Below are 23,709 nucleotides of genomic sequence, written 5' to 3'. Positions count from 1 at the left end.
TGGGGCTATAGTATGAGAGGGTATGGATGTTATTATTAAGAACGGCTGTAATTCTCAGTAACTTTTTCAGATGCTGCCAAGACTTATTAATCCTTTGAAGAATTATAATAATTATAAATCAACCTCTTCTAAAGTTTCTTAGTGTCTGCTTTCTGACTATTCTCACAATTCCTAAATCCTATTCTTCACCCACATTGCAGACACCAGAAGAAAACATTTGGTTGTAAAAAACTTTATCACATGTGTATGAACTATTTTTGAAGCAGATAACCAATAACATCTGTGCATCATCGCAATAGCTTCTCTGCCTCCTTGTTCAATGTCACAATAATACAGCTGTGCATAGTTTGTAAGTTTGGGAAGGTGCTGATTAAGGGAAAATTATGCAGAATTTCATGGAATAGATTTGAATATGGTTAAAAGTGTTAAACATAGCTTGTATTCTTATAGCGGAAAATAAAACACTGACAAATATAATAAAATTAAATAGTGATCACACAAACATGCATGTATAAAACTACAAATTATGGATTACATTAGGACTGTGGAAAAACTCACCTCTATTGCTCACCTACAGTATTCTCTTATTACTCATGTGGTGACTCTCCTTTGCTCCAACAAATATTATGTCTGTCTGTTTTCCGGTCAGTTGCTCTGCTTTCTTTGTATTTGTTTGTGTTTAATTCCCTCTGACATATTGTCCTGCCCATGTGTTTTGGCCTTTTTTTTCAGTTTCCTGTGTGTGAGAAAAGGAGTGTAACAAAATAGTTGGCAATGTGACTTGTATAATTTGCTTTATGTTCTGGAAGTGTGACCTCTCTCATACTTTAATATTTTGAACTTTAAATTTAGTCTGTACTCGGTTATGAGTGTGTCTAATTATTCAGTAGGAGGAATGTTTCCAATTTCATTCCTGTCCCCTAAGGCAAATCATCACCTGGCATGCACATTTTTATGTTATGCAACTATGTTTGAAATATGAACACTTACTTTAGGTCCAAAATGCATAAAGTATCACCAATTGCAATTGGTGGGGAGAAGTTAAACCTTTAATAGTGCTATCACAGTGGTTCTCAAATTGGGGGCTGCCAGATGGTGCCAAAGCACAGTTTTATGACATTTTATGAAATATATTAGGGTTGCACTTGCACAGTATTGATGCAAAATGTAGTAACTTGCTAAATGATGTCATATATACTATATGCGATACTGTAATTCTTTAGGTTTGTAAAAGCAATGTGAACTTACTAAAATATGTTTTATTACAAATTGTATTGCAAAGATAAATGTGTGTCAATTTTTTGGACCACAAATGGATGCACCCAACACAAGGTTGGCCTCAAGCTAAAAAAGTGTAAAGGGACATTCTCATTTAAAAAAACAAAAATATGCTTATTTCCAGCTCCCCTAAAGTTAAACATTTGATTTTTACCGTTTTGGAATCCATTCAGCCGATCTCTACCACTTTTAGCATAGCTTAGCATAATTCATTGAATCTGATTAGACCATTAGCATCGAGCTACAAAATAAGGATAGAAGCTAAATTCTCATTCTGGCGTAATAATCAAGGACTTTGTTGCCGTAACATGGCTGCAGGTGTTGCAATGATATTACGCAGCGCCTGAAAATAATCCCTGTGGTAACTTTCAATAGCAGAGGACTTTTTTGGGGCACTGCATAATATCATTGCACCTCCTGCAGCCATGTTACAACAGCAAAGTCCTTGATTATTACGCCAGAATGAGAGTATAGTTCCTAGCCATTATCTGCCTAGAAAATCGCAAATTTTTATTTTTCGTTTTAAGTAGGAAAAATATCAACACTCTTTAGTTTTGAGCGCGATGCTAATGGTCTAATCATATTCAATGGATATTATTATAATTAACATTATTTTATGCCATCATAATGAATTAGCTGCAATTCACCTCAGCCGTGTGTTAGATGCTGTATAACCGCCACAACCGCATTTGTCTATTTGTGTTGCCATAGTTTCTATAATATAAATATTTTTCTTACAATATGGCATTAATTACTTGCAAAATACCCTTATTTATCCATTGGAACTGTGTGGATTACTTCTTTGAAGGATGGATGCACTTTTTTGACCTTCAAAGTCAGAAGCTGTTTCCTGATCCCTGTTTTCTCCCATTATAAGCGTGGAAAAGCAAGGACTAGAGCTGCACGATTAATCGTTAAAAGATCGTGACCCAAACGATCTTAATCCAGCTTTTCTACGATTCAGGTAATATAATTTCAAGGAAAGACGCAGTCTCGGCAGTTCTCGCTCTCACTAACAGCGGCCGCGTCTCATTTATTATTGCACAAGCCAGATGTGCTTGTGTTCGCTCCACCTGTACAGCGGATGCTTTCGCAGAGAAGTTAGAAAGAAAGAAACTGAAAATAAAGACAATGAGTGAAGCACCTACTGGTCGTGAATATTATAAAAGCGTCCAAAAACGAACTGGCTGCCCTGCGTTCTGATGATCGAATGCATTCTCTTAAATCCTCTCAAGCGGAGGTTTACGCCTTCCAATTGGTTGCCGTTGAACGTTTCTGCCTTCTGATTGGTTGCCGCCTAACCGTGTCATAGCTCATTACCATAAAGTTAATTTAAATCCATGTGGCAGCAATCTGCACCAAAATGAATTTTTTTCAAATCGTCTCATTGCAATTGTTTCACCTCATCGCAATGATTTCAGATCACCGCAATGATTGCACATCTCTCTAAAAAACACAAGGGGGAGCTGCAGTGCCTAATGAGACCATATCAGATGGCGCTCCTAAACTGAGTGCAACACAATGCATTGGAAAGTCCTAGCCATTCAATACAGTGCAAAAACAGCATTTAAAGAAAGCAGTATGAACTGCCAGGGAAAACATACATTTACAAAACAGCAATTCCAAATTTAGGGAAGTGAAGGATGCTATACTTGAGGATGTGTAAGGAAGATTTTTTTGCAGCCACTACAGACATGTGGTCCAGGACTAATATGACCTTAGTATGATTGACTACTATTTAAGTTTTGTTCTGGTATAGTCAGTTTATTTTGATTGCACTCATATTATCAGTTATTTTTCAGACACTTTATTGTGATGATTTCTTTTGTGAAGAATTTTCAGTTTTTGAAAGATATATATTCATTAAATAAGTAAGCAATAAGGTACGAGAGGCTGTGCTGTATCGTGAATAAGTAACGGCTGAAGGGCGTTGTTAGGCACGACGCGAAGCGGAGTTATAAAACGGTTACCACACAATATTAAAGTAAAAAAAAATATTACTGCAACTTTCATGAAGTTAAATCAATAAAAGCATTCCTTCCGCTAGAAAAAATAGTCCCTGACTGCGAACAACAACATGAAAGCTCAAATAAAAACAACAAACTGTTCTCAGACTTTGTCTCATTATATGTTTATGTGTTGCTAAGGGTGTTGCTAAGGGCGCAGTGATATTAAATAGAACTGTTGGGTGAAGTGGTCATAGCCGTGTTTTATTGTGAATAAAGCACACCTATTGACCAATCAGAATCAAGGATTGGAACTAACCGTTTTATAATTACCTTTAAATATGTGTTATGTGTATTAATATTTACTGCCAGGAAAACCTTGCAAAAGATTTAAATAATCAAAACAATGTGTGAAAATTATTTTATGAACAAAGAAAAAAACATTATAAGAATTAAATGTCAAAGCAGGAAAACGGGCAATTAATCATCATAATCGGCACAATTTATTACGCAATTAACCGTCAGCCAAATTTCAAAATCGTGACAGCCCTAGGCTAGAGTATCGCTTAAAGTCACAATTACAAAATAGGCAAGGGACAGATTTGCAAATCCTTGGGAACTTTTGGAATATTGTAAGTACACAACTGCATTAACTATATCACACTGTGCAAGGTTTTTACTTAAACAAAAATCTTATATATTGTGGCTTTAACACAATACAATTGGCCAACATGACACTATAAATATGGCTGTTTGTGTGAGGGTTAGCAGGACAGATGAACCCAAATGCAGACGATGTCGGGGAAAACAGAAAACACTTTATTTCTTACAAACAAAACAAAAACCCACGAGGGGGTACACAACATGAAAACATGAAACTAACAGATAACACTAAACTTGACTTTGACTCTGACTCTGACTCTGACTCGTATATAAGTACACGAGTAACACGACACAACACAATGATCCTGCACAGAACTAAAGAAACACTGACATTAAATAGAACAAACCAAACAAGATAACGAGCGGGGAACAGGTGATGGGAATAAGTAATAATTAACACTAAGCAGGAAGACAAGGGAGCGGGGACAAATGACAAGACACCGGAGGTACATGCCAAACACAAAAACTAGGCATGAACCTCCACACAAGGCCAGGGACTGCCAGAACTCTGCCACCATGACAAAATACAAATTTAACAAGACTTCAAGGCAGAGTCCTGACAGTAGCCCTCTCTCAAAGGACGCCACCTGGCGTCCAAAAAGGGAACACACAAGACAAGAAAACATGACAGATAATAAACATGACAAGACTAGAAGACATCAGACTAAAACTTAACAAAAGGTGCTAAAAACAAAACTCAAACACACTGAAGTCCACAAAATACTCAAAACAGGACAGTCCATGGGGGTTTGGGGCGAGGACGCAGCAAAGGCCAAGCAGACCTCACTGACTTAGTCCGTTCAGTCAATGACTGCGCGGGCTGGGTCGGCTGCGCGGGCTGGGTCGGCTGCGCGGGCTGGGTCGGCTGCGCGGGCTGGGTCGGCTGCGCGGGCTGGGTCGGCTGCGCGGGCTGGGTCGGCTGCGCGGGCTGCGCGGGCTGGGTCGGCTGCGCGGGCTGCGCGGGCTGGGTCGGCTGCGCGGGCTGCGCGGGCTGGGTCGGCTGCGCGGGCTGCGCGGGCTGGGTCGTCCCGAAAGCTAATGCAACCCGAACACTGGCCAAGCCGAGGATCGGACCAAACGAGAACGCCAGCTCTTCCAGGTCCGGATCAGAGTTTACGGCGGCCCTCCACAGTTCGGAAAATATCCGATCACGGAACCCACTAGAAAGCCAGTCCGGCACAGGGCACACTGCAAGGGGCAGTAGAAGCCCCACTGAAGGTGAAACGGCTGACCCCGACACCGTTGCTGGGTTCAGTTCAGGCAGGATCATTCTGTGAGGGTTAGCAGGACAGATGAACCCAAATGCAGACGATGTCGGGGAAAACAGAAAACACTTTATTTCTTACAAACAAAACAAAAACCCACGAGGGGGTACACAACATGAAAACATGAAACTAACAGATAACACTAAACTTGACTTGACTCTGACTCTGACTCTGACTCTGACTCTGACTCTGACTCTGACTCTGACTCTGACTCTGACTCTGACTCTGACTCTGACTCTGACTCTGACTCTGACTCTGACTCTGACTCTGACTCTGACTCTGACTCTGACTCTGACTTGTATATAAGTACACGAGTAACACGACACGACACGACACAACACAATGATCCTGCACAGAACTAAAGAAACACTGACATTAAATAGAACAAACCAAACAAGATAACGAGCGGGGAACAGGTGATGGGAATAAGTAATAATTAACAATAAGCAGGAGGACGAGGGAGCGGGGACAAATGACAAGACACCGGAGGTACATGCCAAACACAAAAACTAGGCATGAACCTCCACACAAGGCCAGGGACTGCCAGAACTCTGCCACCATGACAAAATACAAATTTAACAAGACTTCAAGGCAGAGTCCTGACAGTTTGTTGTCATTTTGATACAGATTTGTGGTTGGATAACTGTTTGCAAGGTATACAAAATCACAAAGAATAATTTAAAGAAAAAAACACATTTCTCTCAACTCAACTTATGCTTTAAATTACAAACATATCAGTTCTTTTTAAAGAAATGTATTTATTACATTTCCAGTGAAGAGAGTTGACAATATAAAATGGTTTTAGTTTCTGTCTTGTTTTAGTGTAGCTATTGTAAAGTGGCCTTTAAATAGTTGATCTTGTTTTTTTTCTCCTAGCATCCACTTACAAAGTTCAAGAATGTGCCTGTAAATCCCCAGTCTTTTATATGAAGCCACACAGATTTTTTTGTTAAACTATTTTGTTGGGACTGCTGTTGCAATTTGCTTCCATGCAAAAAATAAAACAGTTTTCTTCATATCACATTACAGTGAATGGTGGCAATGCTCTCTTGACCCCAGGTGTGCAGTGACACACCTCCTGTATTAATTCTGTAACCACAGGTGTGTGAAAGAGAGTGACAGAATGCACAGAGGTTAAAAGGGAAAAAGCTGCAGCAGACAATGAGCCAGTTTAAGCATGTCGCAGTCACACTCCTTATAATGCTGTGTAATTTTGCTCTTATGGACCACATAATGACTGTGTCTTCATTATTTATGCAGAGCAGAGACAGCACTGAAGTGTGCAGCCAGTAGACACTGTGCATTCCCATAAGACCATGGGAGCTTTTTAGTATCAGGGTCATTGTTCCTTGTGAATTCATTGAACTTTTATAAAAATAAAGCCATGTTACACAAGATTATATCAAATAATAGTTTTAGTTAGATTGTTCCGTATCTGCATTAACTTTATCATTACAGTAGTTTCATGAAATATTTATTATGTAAACTGTTGCGAAATACTATTTAAGGAAACCAAATTATTTTATTTTAAAAACAAAAAAGGATACATTTATTTGTCAAAATAAATCAGTCATCAGGCGTGGGTATTTGTGGGTGGTTTAGGGGTTTAGGACAGGTGTTTATTCTCTGTTTGTTTCCATGTGTCCCGGGTAAACAATGAGTGTGAGCATCTGGATATTATAAAGGTGGCTAAAATATTTATGCAGTGGCTTTTTGTTGACCAAAAGAAATGAAGTTTAACAGCCAAATAAAGCCTTTCTTTTAGCAATAAAAATGACTCAATCTATTCATAAAACATGAGCAGAATGATTTTCTGTGTCAAATAAATCTTTAATTAACTTTAGTTACATAACAATAGGTTAACATTTGATTTAAAAAAATCTGCTCTTGTTTAGTGAATAAGGCCTATGCAGGAAGAAGTTTTTTCCCACCAGACACAGTAAGAGACTCCGGAATAAAGAAATCAATAGACACAATTACTCATTTATGTTTCTCTGACTCGGGTCTTTGAAGGTTTAATAATGGACATATGGGCATTTTATTTGTGTCTGCAACTGCATCCAAATATGAACCACCATTTCCCCTTCATATAAATTAAAAACAGACCCTTGTGTCGGAAATGTATTTTAAAATATGACATCAGAAAAAATATATTGCTTTTCTATTGTATAGTACGACCAGGTTCGGCTCTGTACAGCTCACTTTCAGGTGGTTTTCCACTGTGCTTAGTACTTGATATTTTTGTTGTACCACCTCAGTTATAGCTGATACTAAAGCCAGGGTTTCCACAGGTCATTGAAATCCTTGAAAGTTTGTGAATCTGGGGTGGAAAATTGCAAGGCCCTTGGAAGTTTATGAAAATATACATACATAGATACAGGGCATTGAAAGTGCTTGAATCTATTTTATGCAAGAAGTTTTCTAAAAAAAAATCCATATAATTCCCTGTGTAGTGATAATATCATTAAATTCTAGACTTTTAAGCACACGTGCTAAACTGTTCGCTTTAAATGCTTATATCTTATGCGAATGTTGAATGCTTTTTTGCATTGTTGTGTTTGACACATGAAAACGTCTCGGGTTACGTATGTAACTGTTGTCCCCTGAGAAGGGAACAAGATGCTGCGTCTCCCTTGCCATACTTCCTGCATCCCTGTAACGCCGTTTTTGGCAAGCGTCTTTGGCTTCCTCGAAAGGAACACAATGTAACCTTGCTCTCACTTGAAATGTGTCCCCACATTTATTCCTTGAATTTGAGGGTATTGGACCTGGAAAGTCCTTGAAAGGTCCTTGAATTTGAAGTTAACCAAGGTGTGGAACCTGCGATTTTGCGTTCTTGTGTCCTTGGTCTACGTGGTCATCAACCGTCAGAGTCTGGTTTCCATGCTCAAGAACAGAAGAACAGAGGACGCATGAAAGTACCCAGATGTGTTCTTTATACCAATGATGCATTAAATGATGCAGACCCGCTTGAAGTCCCATAACACATTCCGGCAAAATGATGGGCGAGGAATGTGCTGCTACTAATAATATTTTTTACATCTTTTTAAAGACAATAGCCTAAAAATATGCATCTGTAAAAAAACGGCAATGAAACAGAAAGCCCACATAATATTGGAAATCACTGTTTATGCGTCACAAAATGTAGTTGTGCCTGATGGTCAAACATGAGATAAAATTAATTTGGGGTATATTTAATGAGCATTCTTTGGTCTTATGAATGTATTACTCTATTGTCTGACATTCACATTTAGTCCTCTATTTGTTTTTATCATTTAAGCTGAGGTAAGATGAGAACGAGTTTAAAAGTACCCATTTGCTTGTATTAAGGGAATAAACAAGCGGAAATGCTTGTTTTGCTGAAATCTACATTGAATGTTGATAAATAATGTAAATAATGGTATGTTTTTATCAATGTTTTAACGATGTTGGATGTAGTTAAAATATGCTAAGAAAGTCATGTAACCAACAGGAAGATCACAGCACATCTCAATTCTCACAAAGATGCGTTCTCTGTCCTCACGTCCTTCCAAGTTCATTCTTCCAAGCTGGTCTCCACAAAAATACAAGTCGGTTTTCCGTTTTGTGTTCTTGGAATTGAGAAAGGCTTTTGTGTTGCAAAGTTAGCCATTGTCAGGCTGCCTTTGATCTTGAACTTTTTCATTTAAGGTCATGTTTTCACCCCCTTATTTGTCTGCTGCAGGTTGCAAGTCCCACCTTGCATCTTAGTTTCTTTTGTCCAGATGTTCATGTTAAATGAGCATTCACCTTACCTTACACTCAACTTAGACAAATGAATACATATCTATCTTTTTTCAATGCATGGCATTTTAATCTTCATACAGCACCTCGTGAATGTGTTAGCACTTAGCCTAGCGCCATTCATTCTTATTGCTCCAAACAGGGATGAATTTAGAAGCCACCAAACACTTTCATGTTTTCCCTTTTTAAAGACTGTTACATGAGTAGTTACACGAGTAAGTATGGTGGCACAAAATAAAACTTTTGTTTGGAGCCATAGGAATGAATGGGGCTAGGCTAAATGCTAACACATTCAAGAAGCGCTGTATAAAGATTAAAGATGCACGCATTGAAAAAAGATAGGTATGTATTAATTCATCTAAGTTGAGGTAAGAGCATAGTTAAATATTGGTAAATGGTGGTGTTTTTCTTTAAGAAGGGACATGTCATTGCTACTGAAGCTGTATTAATGCAGATGAAAACAGAACATGCAGCAAACTGAATTAATTTTGGTCTTAAAGAACAACATGTTTTATCTTTATCTTATCTTGTTTGCGTTGTACAGGAATTGAAAATGTGGTGGTTGCAGCGATGGAATCTGCTAGCTGCTGTATTGCTGTGTCTCCCTATGTTGTCTACAGCCCAAGGTATTTTCCTGGAAGCTAATTTCTTCAGGTTTCATGTTTAATTTCATGTTCAATTTTCATTTACATTTATGCATTTGACAGATGCTTTCATCCAAAGTGACTAACAGTGCATTTATAGTATACATTTTGCCCGTACGCGTATTGCCTAGGAGTCAAACTCGACCTTTTGCGTTGCTAACAAAATGCTCTTACCCAATTTTCCCAAAATTAGCATGAGAGTGAATTTCCAAAAAATGGGGGTGAAAATGTCTGCAGATGATTTACTGACAAGGCACATGTTAAAGTTACATTTTGCATCTAGAAGGGAAACTCATACAAATGCATATGCAATGATGATAATCATAAAACTAACTTTACAGTATGTCCATGCCTGTTCATTGCTAATTTTTCACTGCATGCCTTTAGTAAGTCCTGACAATAGCATTTTTAATGCCAATATATGGTTTGCACTGATGCTTCTGTATAGATACTCTACTATGACACCTAGTGCTACACTAACCTGGGAGATCTTATAGTCACAAAATCACATTGCCAAAATACATGTCCTGTCAAGTATAGTGGCTATTCATGGATCAAATTAAACTATGCCAGTTAATTATAGTTTCCTAGGGGAAGCAATGTAGCCGGTGAGTCACATAGTATACCGAATGACTTTTTGTAGACATAGCTGTTTCTGGAAGAGATGATGCACCAGCCACTAAATAAATGGGCCCAGATGTATTGTTAACATGAAATGGCTTTCAAGACTATGTGATGAGATATCACACCCTACATCTCCTAATCCTCCACTGAATACCTGAATTGAATAAGCCACAGATGTTAATGCTTATGGCAAAATTCATTACAGTTAGCCTACAGTAACACAAAAGATTATTGGACCATAATAGGCTTGGGGCATAATTCGACCCAATTTTGACAGCAGCGAAACATTTTGTATAATTTGAATGACATATTCTGACCTTAATGGCCTTTACAATAAATCTTTATATATCCATTTAACATAATGGATAATGAAAAAGCAGTGTATATCTTAGCATTTGTGTTTTCTTTATTTTTTCTGTTCAGGCCAGTGCAATGATGTTAGTGCAGCAGATATTGTGTTCCTTGTGGATGGATCATCCAGTATTGGCCGGGCCAATTTTGTGTTGGTTAAAAGTTTTATGGCAGGAATTGTCAAACCCTTTGCAAGGGCAGTGGGATCCGATGGCATCCGCTTTGGTGCCGTACAGTACAGTGATACTGCCAGGTGTGTGAACTGTAAACACTGATGGGTTGTGTACTTAAAACAATTTAGGTCATTAAATTATATTTTCAAATGGGTGATTCTCATGAAATCCAGATTTAGAAGGTGTCCAGCATCAGAATTTTTTTAAAGCCCTTGAAGCCATTTTTTTGCACATATAAGATAAAGGTCTGAAGTTACTATAACCATTATTTTTAGAGGATTTAAATAATATTTCCTATAGAATTATTTACATTTTTTAGATTGTCATTATCAAAAATTATCATTACCCCAACATGATATTACATTCAATATGTGCATTTACAAACTCATGTTTCGGTAATGAGAACTAAAAAGTTGTCTAGGTACTATGACAAACAAAATTTCAACTTTTATCTGGAGAGAAAAAATAAGAACTAGCCATCTTGAGTGTCACAGTCAATTATGTCCCTTCCAACATTTTTTTTTGTTTTTTGAAAATATTAGTTCATTGAGGGCTTAAACAATGATTGAAAATTGTTGTGGAGGATGAGAAAATTGGTCTCTTGGACACATTTATATTCCTTATTATTGTCTCTACATTTACCAATGATCACCAAATACCACATGTTTCTTTACTGCCAATGTTTATAGTATAACATGCACTGAAGCTTTTTATTTTTTAGATTTTTAATTATAAATATTACCATGTCAAAGAACCCAAATCCAGTCATGGACACGATGCGGTAATGAAAATTTTCTCCTTAAATGTGGAAAAAACAACAAAATTGGTTTGTATGATGTCATTTGAAGTCATGTGCAAAATAGTACTTTTTGATACTCTTACTTTGCATTTACCTTTTTTTATCAAAATGTTTCATGACACCTCATAAGTCTAATTTCACGAGAATCACCCAAATGTATTCTTAAGGTTAACAATTTTTTTTTGTTTTGCATTTATTAGAAATGTAAAGGTGTATGGATGCATTATGCATGCATGCATGAGAGAAGTGTTAATAATAATTTTGTATTTTATCATACTCAGGGTGGAGTTTACCTTCACTGCATACCTGAATGGCACTGAGCTCATAACTGCCATAGAGAATATCAATTATAAAGGTGGAAACACACGCACTGGGGCTGGCCTTAAATACATTGCAGATAACTTCTTTAACCCTGCTTCTCTCAGAGATGTACCAAAGGTAAGCTGGTTAGTTTTTTCCCTGTCTCTTTATGTATGTGCAGATGGGCATGTTTAATGGAAATGTCTGCACAGTTTTGCAGGTGCAGATTCCATGTCGGCCTATATATCATGTTAATCATACATATCCTTCATTAATATATTACAACAATTGGTAAAAAATGATATGATATTGAAGTGTATAACCCGATAGGTGACCCTGGACCAAAAAATTAGTCATAACTAGCATGGGTATATTTGTATTGTAGCAATAGCCAACAATACATTGTATGGGTCAGAATTATCAAATTATATTATTTTATGCCAAAAATCATTAGCATATTTAGTAAAAAAATCATGTTCCATGAAGATATGTTTAAATTTCCTACCTTAAATATATCAAAAAAATGTATTTATCATTAGTAGTGTTGCTAAGGACTCATTTAACAACTTTAAAGGTGATGTTCCCTTAGATTAAAATTTTTTAAGTAATGTATCTGCCAAACATTGTTTTATCCTAACAAACCATACATTTATAAAAAAACTTGTTTATTAAAAAAAGTAACACTTATAACTGGTTTTGTGGTCCAGGGTTACAAATACCAATACAGTAACAATATTGACTTTCCAGTTGGTCTTTTTTTCTTTTAGATAACTATTCTCATTACTGATGGTAAATCTCAGGACAATGTAGAGGAACCTGCTCAAAAACTACGTAATTTAGGAGTAAAAATATTTGCAGTAGGTAAGAACTGTGCATGGTTGTGTTTATAAGGTTTGTTGATTCATTGTGAGCAGTTCTGATAAGGAAAAACATGACGTTTGTTTTTCTCTCTCTCTCTGCGTCTGTATGGCTTAGGTATAAAAAGTGCTGATGCAAATGAGCTGAAACTTGTTGCCTCTTCTCCTCAAAATGAGTTCACGTCCCAGATTAGCAATTTCAAACTTCTCAGCTCTTTGCTGCCCCTAGTGTCTCCACGTGTTTGTACAGCGAGTGGGGGCTCTTACTTAAACGACGATAGGCCTGATACAGACACACACACATACAGTAGACACAATAAAACACAAGAATATGTCTCATTTATGTTTGTTACATGTGATTTTTTTTTAAATATATAAATCTTGCAAAATGGTCTCAACAACCATGCACTTTTTATGTTTCTCTTTAAGAGACCTACAGTGGTCCATCAGACTTACAGTTTTCAGGAGAGACCACAGATTCTTTAAGATTTCGATGGACGCCTGCAGGAGGGCCTGTGAGTGGCTATGTTGTTCAGTATAGGCCCCTAACTGCTCTGGGTCAGCCAATCACAGCAGAGCTTCGACAGGTAAAGTTCACTTTAAATAAATGATGTTGTTGATTGCTTTTATTTAAAGCTTAACGACATTAAATATTGAATGTTATTGTTATTATCTATATAACAACCATAGAAAGGCTTTATTTGTGCTTCAGTTAAGATTGTTATTATATTTCAGAATTCCGGAGATTTAAACTTTTATATTAAGACCATTTTGTTTTGTTTAAACTACAGTTAGAGTACAAAATGGTTTTGTTATCCTTTGTTTATACAAAGTATAGCATAATGGTACTTGATCCTTTGACCTGCAGGAAACAATAGCCAGCAGTTCACGGAGCTATACTGCACGAGATCTGCGCTCAGGCACAGAATACCTGATCACCGTTATTGCTCAGTATCCCAACAGCTTGGGAGAGTCGGTGTCTGGCAAAGCCCGAACAAGTGAGAACCGCACACAGTTCAAAAATGTGCCGTCTTTGAGAGATCTGTTTTGCACAACTCCTTACTCAATCACGTATACCCCAAACTAGAGCCACTCCCGGGTGTGTCTACACTACGACTGGTCCAAGCCAGCTATTTTACTCTCGCTTTGGCTTGGGATCCTCCAGCTGAACGAGTACAGGGCTACAAAATCACCTATGGCCCTACAGGTCAGATAGACACACAATAATGCACATTCTTGTCCACTATTCTTTTATTTTCTAACGCTTTAAAAAAATAAATCTTGAAATTAGTTTTGTGAGTCAGGGAAGTGATTGTGGAGGACAAAAACAAAGGAGATGTCCCAGACAGGGCTTATACTAGTCCGAGATTAAAATGCAAAGGTGCAGAGATGAAAAAGGACAGCTGAATCAGGAACAAAAAGTCACATGATGTCTATTGCGCAGGCGATGTGGGGTTTGTTAGAACAAGCTGTGGTTTAATGCATAGGGATAATAGTTTCAAGTATGAACAATAGTTGTTGCCGTAGCAGTCACCACTAACTAATGATTTTCGCTGTCATCAGGGTTGAGATTAAAGGTGAGAGAGTTTTTATTCCCTGAAGGAATTGTGTCTATTTTTTAAAATGCCTGTTTGATTTGCTGGTTGGTATCCAGGTGTGAGCTTGCAGAACACAGAGGTGTGGCTCTGTTTAATGGGGTCCGTTTTTTAAGCTAGGAAACAATGTTTCAACCTGCTTGTCTCTGTTTAGTATGAATTAATGGATGCTGAATCTGCGATTTGATACTACATATATTCATATACTGTTATTAGTTATACTGTATACTGTGTGGCATTTTTTGTCTGGTATAAGTGAATATGGGCTATTACAGTAGGCCTATATAGCAAAAATTCTAAATATCTTTTGTTGACAATAATTGATATCTCAATAATTATGCATTTGCTCTACAATAATTAAAATATTTACTTTTGTCCTAAATAAAAAACAACTTTAGGACATCATGATTTAACAGATATTGTTTTAAACCACATTAAAAATGTTTAGAGCAAAAACGTTATTGTTTGTAACCAAACCATTCGTGCCCCATTCATTTCCATAGTATAATTTCTTCCTACTGTGGAAGTAAATGGTGCTCATGATTAGTTTGGATACAAACATTCCTCAAAATATCTTTCTTCATGTTCATCAGAACAATGAAACTTATACAGGTTTGTAATAGGGATGGGTACGAGTTATTGATTGACCGAGTACTCGAACGTGGCATCGACGATCGAACACGAAAACGATGACCGTGTGGGTTTATTTATTTTTGTTATGGTGGCATTTGGATATCTGGTTAGCATTACAAGTGCCTGTGGTAGTAAAGACTGGGTGCGTGTGTGACGTCGTGTTTGATGTCGATGTAAGCTAACATCAGTACCATGCATGATTCAAAAGATTCCTATGCGAACTAACGCCGGCTCTGGCAACCCCGCTGATCTGCACAATGCTGTGAAGCCTCACATCACTGAGGCAACATGGTTTTAAAAGGATGCAGTAATTTTTGGATTCACTTCAGTAAGATGATAATACAGTCAGTCAGGTGCAAAATGTACAGCGCTGTCACAGGTTCCATCTCATCTCATATTTAAACATCAAATGTCAAGAGATACCAGAGAGCCAAATGAGCATTAGAATACAATCTTGACTGAGAACAGGTGAGAGGAAGACACGACAAAGCTAATAGGTCCATGTCTGGTCATCTCAGATTTTGTTATGGAGATAAAAAAATAGGAAAGGGGGTTTTGGTAGTTTGCATTATGATTAGAGTGTATATTAGTGTGCTTTTTCTGTTATTTCCCTATGGCATTTGAGATCAGTTGGACCCAGAAGCAGTGCATGACGTTAGATTTAACAAGCGGATATGAAAGATCATTTTGACAGCTTCTTTATAGCAATATAATTCACATACCTACATTTTACATTGTGAAATTGGTAACTGGCTCATCGTTTCAGGCTGAAAAGACATAAAGAGTAGTGACATTGTCCAGTCTTGCCATCCCTGAATTCTTTACAATATTCTATATTCATGATATAGTGTAATTTTATATTGTCTGCACATTATTGTCTCGATAATATCTGTAATATTTAATATATTGCCCATGTGATATTATATTTTGTTTCTAGGCTAGGGCTGGACAACATGCAGAATATCCTTGATTTTTCTGCCGCTATAAAATGAAGCAATATTGTAAAGATTTTAGATGTAGTTACTATATTGCTCAGTTTTGAGTCATTTTAGGGCAATTTAATTACATATTTAGAAATAAATGATCTGTTTGTGTTTTCTTTGTTTTCTTGAGTGTGGTATAAATCATTGTGTCTTGCCTGATTGTTTGGTCAACAGGTCAGCCGGCTTCACAGCTCTCGGAACAGTCTGTGGGGGCGGAGTCTAGTTCTCTGACTTTGCGTGATCTTAAAGCAGACACTGAATATGTCATCAATTTGTACCCTCTGTTTCCCCGCGACAGTGCCTCACCAGCTACCTTGACTGCCCGCACATGTGAGTCCTTAAAAAAAAACAATACAACATCATGCTCAGACACTAAGCCATCTCCCTTTGCAGCACTGCAGTATATGCTATATGTCAGTACATGGACTATATATGCTTTAACTGTGTCTGTGTACATGCAGTACGTTTAGAGGGTGTCCAGCAGCTGTCCGTTGAGACCGTCACCAGCAACAGCGTTCGAGTCCGCTGGACGGGAGTAGAAGGGGCCAAAGGCTATAGAGTCATCTGGGGTCCTTTTACAGGTCGACATCCAATCTGGAGATCATCATTTCATGTTCCCTTATTTGCTTTTTTATACATTCGTGGAGCTCACTTAGCAAAAATAAGGATTTTTATTTACATAAATGCCCACATAGAATCTGGCAACCTTTTACTTACAGTGTGTGAATAGTACAAAAGCAGTTCACACTACATTACTCTTTTGTCTGCATCTTTTTTAGGAAGTGATGTTGAGACCATCAAACTTGGAGGTGATAGTGAATCTCACACTTTGGAGAATTTGCAGCAAGACACAGAGTACATTGTTACAGTCATCGCCCTGCACAATGGAGATGATGAAGGACCTGCGGCCAATGCCCGCTTTAAGATTGGTACACAAACACACAGAGATTGACACATGCATGGTTTTACAGAGTACGCTTTAGACATGGGAATCCATTCCATTTATCTGAACAGTTGTGCATTTAATAGATAATTATAAGATTGCTGTTTAGAAAGAAAAGCAGGACATTTTTATAACGGGAGGCACATACAGTACTGTACACATCGTCTCACTCACTAACGCTTACCAACAGACAGTGAGGAGGTTGCTTTTAATTTTGTCATTGACTCACTGTCTGCTGGATTAAAACATCAGAACGGTTATTAAGTTGTTCTTACTGTATATGAATCAGAGATCGCTACAGGTTGTGTGAGGATATCTGTACGTGAATATACATGTTAAAAAGTAAGTGAGTGAGTAACTTTTCTTAAATGTAACAATGAATCCATTCTTTAAAAATGCGGGCGCTTTTGAAATATAATGGCACATTTGGGGGAGAAGCTGAAGGATGTTATTGCGTTTGGCTTTCAGAACTCTCAGAGGAACAGATCCTTAGAGCTACAGCTACAGGACCCACCAGCATCAGATTGAACTGGAACCTAATACAGAGCGCTAAGGGTTATCGGCTGGAATGGAAAGCCGGAGAAAGTAAGAAACTCAAACACATCTGCTGTATACACTTGTTTTTTGTGTGCAAAAAATGTATGTGAATTGTGTTTAATCTATTGTACTACACATTTTTTAAGACTTAAGTAATCAGACTAAGATAAAGAGTTCAGCACAGAGTCAATTGTTGGTTAAAGGGGTCATACTATGAGATTTTTTTTAAAGGTGCAGTGTGTACATTTTAGTGGCATCTAGTGGTGAGGTTGTGAATTGCAACGAACAGCGTAGTCCACTGCTCACCTCTTGCTTTTGAAACACATAGAGAAGCTACGGTAGCTGCCACCGGACAAACATGTCATAGTCGGAGACAACTTAGTAAAAAAAATGTCCGTTAAGGGCTTCTGCAGAAAAATGGGGGCACAAAATGGCGACTTCCATGTAAGGGGACCCTCTTTGTATGTAGATAAAAAGATCTCGTTCTAAGGTAATAAACACATAACGGTTCATTATGAAAGGTCTTTGTACACCCCTGAAAATATAGTTTTGTATATTATTTTGCATTTCTGTCAAGAGATCCTTCTAAAAATTACACACTGCACCTTTAAGATATAAAATAAGTCTTTGGTGACCCCAGGGTGCTTATTTGAAGTTTTACCTCAAAATACCCCACAGATAATTTATTATAGCATTTTAAAATTCCCATTTTGTAGGACCTAGCAAAAATTAGCAGTTTTTGTGTCCTTTAAAATACGAATGAGCGACGAAATGCAAACACTGATCGCAATAATGATGGTTTGTCGCAATTGAGGCTCAAATGTACTGTCAATAATTTTTTCTCTCTCTCTTTCTGTCTGTACTAAATGGCAGTGAGGTGGTTGGATAGTGCAGATTTAGGGGCGTTATTATTGTAATTGGCCTTTCTACCTACCTCACAAAACCTAATTTTTTACATGCTTGCAAAGAATAGCTTACCCAAACTAAGTTACTGGGTTGATCTTTTTCACGTTTTCTAGGTTCATAGAAGCACTGGGGACCCAATTATAGCACTTAAACATGGAGAGTCAGATTTTTACGCTGTTACCCCTTTAAAAAAACTTTTTTATCATTATATTGTCGTTTCATCTGTTGACTACAGGGGCCAGAGTTCAGAAGCAGGATTTTTCACAGAGCACGACCAACTATGAGCTTGGAAATCTGCAGCCAAACACAGAGTACATCATAACTCTATTCACACTTTATGAAGGCCGAGAGGAGGCCACATTCTTTTCAACCAGACCAACAGGTCAGATATATCATCATTAGTCAGAAATCAGTACAAACGTAGCTGCATTTTTAAATATAAATAAACTCTTAAAAATAAAGGTGCTTAACGGTTCTTCACAGCGATGCCATAGAATTTGGTCCTTAAAAGAACCTTTTTAGTTAAAGAACCATTTCTTATGTTTTTTATATCTGAAGAACCTTTTTTACCACAAATAAAACAAATAATGAGTTTGGTTTTAAAACGCAATAAACGCAATTTTAAAAAATGGTTATCGCCAAAATCAGTATTTTATCTGGTTGGTATTCAAAAGTCAATTCATAATTTTACGTAAAATCTGATATCTGCCTTGTTATTCTGTCATCTTTTCTCCCTTTTTTTCCAAACTGCGACAAACGCCAGTTCTCCTCCTCTGCAGAATGCAATAAATCTGCTTAACCAATCAGAGCGCACCATTGCACGCTTTGTAAACAATAATGGCGGCACTTTGAATACACACAGAATGCTAGTTTTCCTCATCTACTTTGTACTTCGTGATTAACAAACAAACAAAAACAAAATAGTAATTTTAATGGCATTGATAAACCTGTGGTGGTTTTCTGTGACGGGGAAGAAACGTAAGCCATCAAAATCGAATAGTTTACACATAAGATGCACTCGGGCGAAGGAAAAATTCAGCTGTTTCTTGTTACACGACAGCATCAAGCTTCTGTCATGCTAACACATTGACCCCAGGGAATCTTATGAAAAACTTTCCTTTATTTTACTCAAAGTCAACGAAAATCGAGCAGGCCCAAAACATTTTACAGCTGATCGCTCTCAAAAAAGTTCAGCGACGACGTCCCAAGAATGACAGCAGCAATGACAATGTTCTTAATATGGTAAAGTAAGTGTTTTGATTAATGCCATTAATGTTTTTTTTTTTTTTAAATAAGTGTATACCACTCAACTAAATGTAACATGGCAAAGATTAATGCACATTTATATATTGATTCAATAGATTTATAGCATTTTGAAAAAAAACCTGGAAAAATAATCAGTTTTTATAATAAATCTATAAAAATCTAATTATGGATTTGAATTTTTAATGTTATTATAACCTAAATATACTATGTTTGTAACAGAAAACATCTTGTCACTTTCTTGCTATAGAAAACACATTTTTAAACCAAATTAGTCAAAATTATTGCGTTTTGGAACCATTTAGCCCAAATTGGATCTTCTATGGTATCAACAAGCACCTTTATTTTTAAGAGTGTAAGTTTTCCACTCTAGGATAACTCTCAACACATTGCACTTAAATTTCCTTTGATTAAAATAAGTGGACAAGAAAAGCAATCATTTTGCTTATACCATGTGGCATTTTGATGCTTATTTAGCCATAGTCCCCTGATGTGATTTCTTTGTTTGTGTAAGTGACCATTTGTTTTTGTTGATATTTGGGATGAGTTTAGAAGACCTGCAAGTCGGACGTGTCACAAACCTAAGAGTGTTGGAGACGCTTGGAAACATTGTGCGATTGGGATGGATTGGGGTCGCTGGAGCCACGCAATACAACATTGTCATAGTTAATACACAATGTAAGAAATTTTTTCTCATTATATATTATTTTCTCAGTTTTACATTATAACTGTTAGCCTTTTAGCCCTTAATGCTGAAATTACTGAATCACATGTATCCTATATTTACAGCTAATACAGAAGTGTACAGAAGAGTATCTGGAAATCAGACCACACTGGACCTACAAGACCTTGAAGATGGTGTACGCTACGCTGTTAGCGTGACTGCACTAGTTGGTTCCAATGAAGGAGATCCGGCGACTGTGTATATTATAGCGGGTATGGGAGCATGCATTTTTTTCACATACTTTGTCTTAAAGGGGACATTTCACAAGACTTTTCAATATGTCAAATAAGTCTTTGGTGTCCCCAGAGTATGTACGTCAAGTTTTAGCTCAAAATACCATCAGATCATTTATTACAATATGTTAAAATTCCTACTTTGTAGGTTTGATCAAAAATGTGCAGTTTTGGGGTGTGTCCTTTAAAATGAAAATGAGTTGATATCTGCACTAAATGGCATTGCAGTGGTTGGATAGTGCAGATTAAGGGGTGGTATTATCCCCTTCTGACATCACAGGGGGAGCCAGAGAGTGGTGGCTAAATATGATTTTTATAAAATCTTAGGTGAAAATAAATGTCCTGAAGTAAAAGACAGGATGAAAATACTACAGATGCTATTATTTATGTATATTATTAAGTTGTTTTTAAATGTATTTGTGGTTACTGAATGTTGAACAGATCAACCACTGAGGGTAACCAACTTGCGCGTAGTCAGCACCAACAGCCGACGCGTCAGGATTTCATGGACCGGTATTTCCAGGGCAACGGGTTACCGGGTTACTTGGAGGCAAGGCAATGGTAAGTAGAGCCCATGATGTCTATGCAACAACTTTTTGGGATTATTTATATTGGTTTAAATCAGTCAACCGTGCCCTCTCTTATTTTCTTAGGTGCAGAACAGTTTCGTGTCCTGGGTGGCGATATCACCACCTACACTATTGATGGGCTGCAGCCTGATGTATCTGTTGTTATGAACGTTTCCCCGGTGATTGATGGGAGGGTTGGGGAAGCGGTCACTGTGACTGCTAGAACCGTAGGCACTGTCGGAACGGTCACAGGGCTGCGAGTCACTGAACACTCATCCTCAAGAATACTGTTTTCTTGGGGTTCTGTGAATAGAGCAACAGGCTACAAAATTACCTGGCGGCGTAGCGACGGTATGATCATCATATGGGGTGCACTCAAATATGCTTTGATGATAGTTAAAAAAATGTTTAGCAGAAGACTTGCAACTGTTGAATACAATTCTTTTCTTTTTACATAACAGGTGTGGAAAACTCTGAGAATGTAGGTGCTGATGTCACTTCCTATGCCATTGATAGACTTCAGGAAGGTGTAACCTACCAAATATCAGTTTCAGCTCTTGTTAACTCACGGGAGGGACCTGCTTCTACACTGACTGCTGAAACAGGTAGACATGCACAAAATGTGACTCTGTGCCACAAAACCAGTCGCAAGGGCACATTTTCTGAAATTGAGATTTATAAATAAGCTTTCCATTGATGTATGGTTTGTTAAAATAGGACAATATTTGGTTTGAGCTACAACTATTTGAAAATTTGGAATCTGAGGGTGCAATAAAATCAAGATATTGAGAAAATTGCCCTTTAAAGTTATGCAAATGAAGTCTTTAGCAACAAATATTACTAATGATCATTAAATTATTGATGTATTACGGTAGGAAATTTTAAAAATGTTTTCATGGAACATGATCTTTACTTAATATCCTAATGATTTTTGGCATTTAAAAAATTTATAATTTTAACCCATACAATGTATCGTTGGCTATTGTTACAAATGAGGGGTTTGGTTTAAAAACGCAATAAACACCTTTTCCTCATAGCGTCAGCAGACGCAATGTCTCGTTCCCGTCTCTCAGGGAACCGAGGTTACGATAGTAACTGATACATTTTCCTCATCTACTTTGTACTTCGTGATCAACAAACAAACAAAAACAAAATAATACTTTGATGGCATTGATAAACCTGTGGTGGTTTTCTTTGACGGTCAAGAAACGTAAGACATCAAAATCTAATAATTTATGCAAGAGGCACTCGGGAGACGGAAAAATGTCAGCTGTTGCTTGTTCTCCCGACCACATCAAGCTTCTGTCATGCTAACACATTGACCCCAGAGGATCTTATGAAAAACTTTTCATTATTTTACTCGAAGTCAACAAAAATCCAAGAGGACCAACATTTTTTGCAGCTGATCGCTGTCAAAAAAAGTTTAGGGATGACATCCCAAGGATGACAGCAGCAATGACAGTGTTCTTAATATGACGTGAAGTGAAGTGTTTTGATTAATGCCTTTAATGTTTTTTTTAATCAGTGTTTTAATTGTTTTTTAATTGTTTTTATAATAAATCTTTGAAAATCAAATTATGGATTTGAATTTTTTTATGTTTTTATAACCTAAATATGCTATGTGAAAGTTTGTTACAGAAAATAGTGTTTTTCATCTCGTCACTTTCTTGGTATAGAAAACAAATTTTTACCGAAATTAGTCAATTTATTGAGTTTTGGAACCAAACTCTTCAATGTACCCATGCTACTTATGACTTAGGCTACTTAGGTTTTGTGGTCCACATATACATAAGTTGCTAACTGAGGCTTTAATGCTCTCAACATTTTCACATGACTTTTTTATCCTTAGCTGGAAGAGAGAGTTTTCATCAAGTTGTCTGGGTTGAAAACAGATTTTTAGTCTTAGTAAACTCTTATAATTAGGCTTAAGCATTTGAATGATTAGAAATAGTTCATTTTCTGTTGTATTTTCAGTTACCTGACTGTGTTCATTCTTCCTTCAGATCAGGCCACAGATGTTTATGTCACCAATTTACAGGTGGTGGAGGCCCAAGGTCAGGTCGTTCGTGTCAGCTGGGTCGGAGTTCAAAATGCAACATCTTACAGAATACTCTGGAAGAGGACTGATGGTGAGATCATTTGAAAAAGGATTCACATGTTGTTTTATCATACATTTTGTGTCTTGTTCAGAAAAGATGTCACAGTGTTTGCTTAGATATGCTATACTAAAGCCTGCCAGAACTGCAATCCAAGTCGAAAATAAAAAACAATGAAATATGTGAAATTTTTTAAAAAAAAGCAACTTTCGAGACAACTTTGATTCTAAACTTTAATCTCCATTCGTTTTACAAGAGCTAAATCTAAGCAGTAACATTTTCTGAGTTGTTAGCCTAAACTCAGTAATAGATTAACAACAGTAACAGACTGCTGCATTTGTGTTTGTGATTATAGGTGGAGAGGAGAGGAGTCAGCTGGTTGGTGGCAATGTAACATCAGTGGATCTGAGGCAGTTAGATGAGGGGGCACAGTATGAGGTCAAGGTTTTGGCTATTGTCCGTAACAGAGAGGGACCACCTGTGTCCGTCAGAGTAACCACAGGTGAGTGTTTGTGATTTACTTCTCTGTGTCTAAAATATAAGTTTTGTGTTTTTCAAGAGTGAA

At 37.3% G+C, this 23,709-nt stretch overlaps 1 protein-coding gene across 1 annotated transcript in view; it reads left to right on the top strand.

The window, feature by feature from the left end:
* Positions 1–23,709, top strand: part of col7a1 (collagen, type VII, alpha 1) — a 100,809-nt gene that overhangs the window by 4,063 nt on the left and 73,037 nt on the right. The window contains exons 2-21 of the mRNA XM_073870349.1: positions 9,459–9,540; positions 10,606–10,786; positions 11,787–11,943; positions 12,573–12,666; positions 12,781–12,969; positions 13,092–13,249; positions 13,531–13,660; positions 13,750–13,869; positions 16,048–16,203; positions 16,335–16,454; positions 16,653–16,802; positions 17,285–17,401; positions 18,495–18,641; positions 20,075–20,200; positions 20,312–20,458; positions 20,921–21,040; positions 21,133–21,399; positions 21,510–21,653; positions 23,052–23,177; positions 23,500–23,646. Coding sequence (XP_073726450.1) covers positions 9,468–9,540; positions 10,606–10,786; positions 11,787–11,943; positions 12,573–12,666; positions 12,781–12,969; positions 13,092–13,249; positions 13,531–13,660; positions 13,750–13,869; positions 16,048–16,203; positions 16,335–16,454; positions 16,653–16,802; positions 17,285–17,401; positions 18,495–18,641; positions 20,075–20,200; positions 20,312–20,458; positions 20,921–21,040; positions 21,133–21,399; positions 21,510–21,653; positions 23,052–23,177; positions 23,500–23,646 — 2,869 coding nt within the window. The 5' untranslated portion in view covers positions 9,459–9,467. The remainder of the gene's footprint in view (positions 1–9,458; positions 9,541–10,605; positions 10,787–11,786; positions 11,944–12,572; positions 12,667–12,780; positions 12,970–13,091; positions 13,250–13,530; positions 13,661–13,749; positions 13,870–16,047; positions 16,204–16,334; positions 16,455–16,652; positions 16,803–17,284; positions 17,402–18,494; positions 18,642–20,074; positions 20,201–20,311; positions 20,459–20,920; positions 21,041–21,132; positions 21,400–21,509; positions 21,654–23,051; positions 23,178–23,499; positions 23,647–23,709) is intronic.

This window comes from Misgurnus anguillicaudatus, chromosome 8 (genome assembly GCF_027580225.2).
Source record: "Misgurnus anguillicaudatus chromosome 8, ASM2758022v2, whole genome shotgun sequence".
NCBI lineage: Eukaryota > Metazoa > Chordata > Actinopteri > Cypriniformes > Cobitidae > Misgurnus > Misgurnus anguillicaudatus.
The sequence above is the reverse complement of the archived record's forward strand: the minus strand, read 5'-3'. Positions and strand labels throughout refer to the sequence as shown.